Source organism: Nicotiana sylvestris, chromosome 3 (genome assembly GCF_000393655.2).
Source record: "Nicotiana sylvestris chromosome 3, ASM39365v2, whole genome shotgun sequence".
NCBI classification, from domain to species: Eukaryota; Viridiplantae; Streptophyta; class Magnoliopsida; order Solanales; family Solanaceae; genus Nicotiana; species Nicotiana sylvestris.
The window spans coordinates 81,521,497-81,523,012 of record NC_091059.1 but is presented as its reverse complement, the minus strand read 5'-3'; the positions used below and the strand labels follow the sequence as shown (position 1 = coordinate 81,523,012).

Sequence of the window (1,516 nt, the reverse complement as noted above, 5' to 3'; positions counted from 1 at the left end):
AGCAGAACCAACAACAGTTGACATACCAGTCACCTCCTCAGCAGCAAGATAACAACATGGTAGAGATCACGGGTATGCTACAGCAACTCATTGGGACAAATGGTAAGATGCAGGAAAAGTTGGCAGTGTATGATTCATCTATAAAGAACATTGAAACTCAGTTGGGGCAACTGTCTATGACTTTAAAAAACTGCCCCCAGGGAACATAACCAGTGGACACAAACATCAAACCCAAGGAGCAAAACCCGAATTAGCTGATGGCAGTGAGTCTCCAAAATGGGAGAGATTTAGACAAAGAGCAGGAAGTTGCACAAGCCAGCAAAGAGACTACGCCAGCCACTCCAATTCCACTAGAGGCAGATGAACTAACAGAACTTACCGAAGTGGTAGTTGAACAGGGTCAAGATGAAAAGGGTAAGGCTAAGGTGAGTGAACAAGCTGCAGAATAGGTGACACCTCTAATGCCATAGAACCCGAACAGAGAGAAGCCAGCAAGCAGTGCGCAAAGGGTTATACATGCACCATTCCCTCAGAGACTAGTAAAACAAAAGAAGGAAGATCAATACAGGAAATTCATGGAGATGCTGCATCAAATTCAGTTGAATATTCCTTTGATGTATGCCTTGAGGGAGATTCCAGGCTATGAGAAGATGATGAAGGACCTAATATCACAGAAGTTTGATTTTCAAGACCTATCCATAGTGACTCTAATGCAGACCTACAGTGCATTAGTGACAAGACCCATAGCTCAAAAGATGTCTGACCCAGGTAGCTTTACTATTCCATGCACTATTGGGAGTTATACCTTTGCAAAGGCATTATGTGACTTAGGAGCCAGCATAAATTTGATACCTCTAGCTATATACACCAAATTGGGCATTGGCAGAGCTAGAGCGACTTCGATGCTATTGCAACTGGCTGACTGCACGGTTAAAAGGCCAACTGGGATTCTTGATGATGTGTTGGTACAAGTGGGGAAGTTTGTGTTCCCTGCAGACTTTGTTATTCTAGATTGTCAGGTAGATGAGGAGATACCTATCATTTTAGGGAGGCCATTCTTAGCCATTGGAGAGCACTAATTGATTGTGAGACTGGGAATTAAAAATGAGGCTAAACGATGAAGAAGTCATATTCAACGTTCAGCAATCCATGAAGAGACCCAGTGAATATGCTAATTGCTCCTTGGTTGAGGCAGTGGATGTGATCCTGCACGAAGATGATGTGACCCTGACGGCTAAAGATCCATTATAGGCTTGCTTGACAAATTTAGAGGAGATGGATGGTGAAGGGTTAGCTTAGTCGGTCATGGCACTTGAAGGACAAGGATTTTGGAAAAGGGAACCTCAGTTCGAGTCCCTTGAGTTAGAAAAAAGGGCTACACCTCCAGCAAAGCCATCAGTAGAGGAACCACCCAAGCTGGAGCTGAAACCGCTTCCAGCTCACCTCAGGTACGTTTTCTTAGGCCCTGATTCTACATTGCCTATCATTATATCATCCGGTTTGCTAGATGTGCAAG

The 1,516-nt window shown here is 44.1% G+C and overlaps 1 protein-coding gene across 1 annotated transcript; it reads left to right on the top strand.

Annotated features, from left to right (window-relative positions):
- Nucleotides 1-257: 257 nt before the first annotated feature.
- On the top strand, nt 258-1,079 carry LOC104219285 (uncharacterized). Its single transcript, XM_070169345.1, has 2 exons — nt 258-425; nt 471-1,079. The coding sequence occupies exons 1-2, from the start codon at nt 258-260 to the stop codon at nt 1,077-1,079; spliced, it is 777 nt and encodes a 258-aa protein (XP_070025446.1).
- Nucleotides 1,080-1,516: the final 437 nt, after the last annotated feature.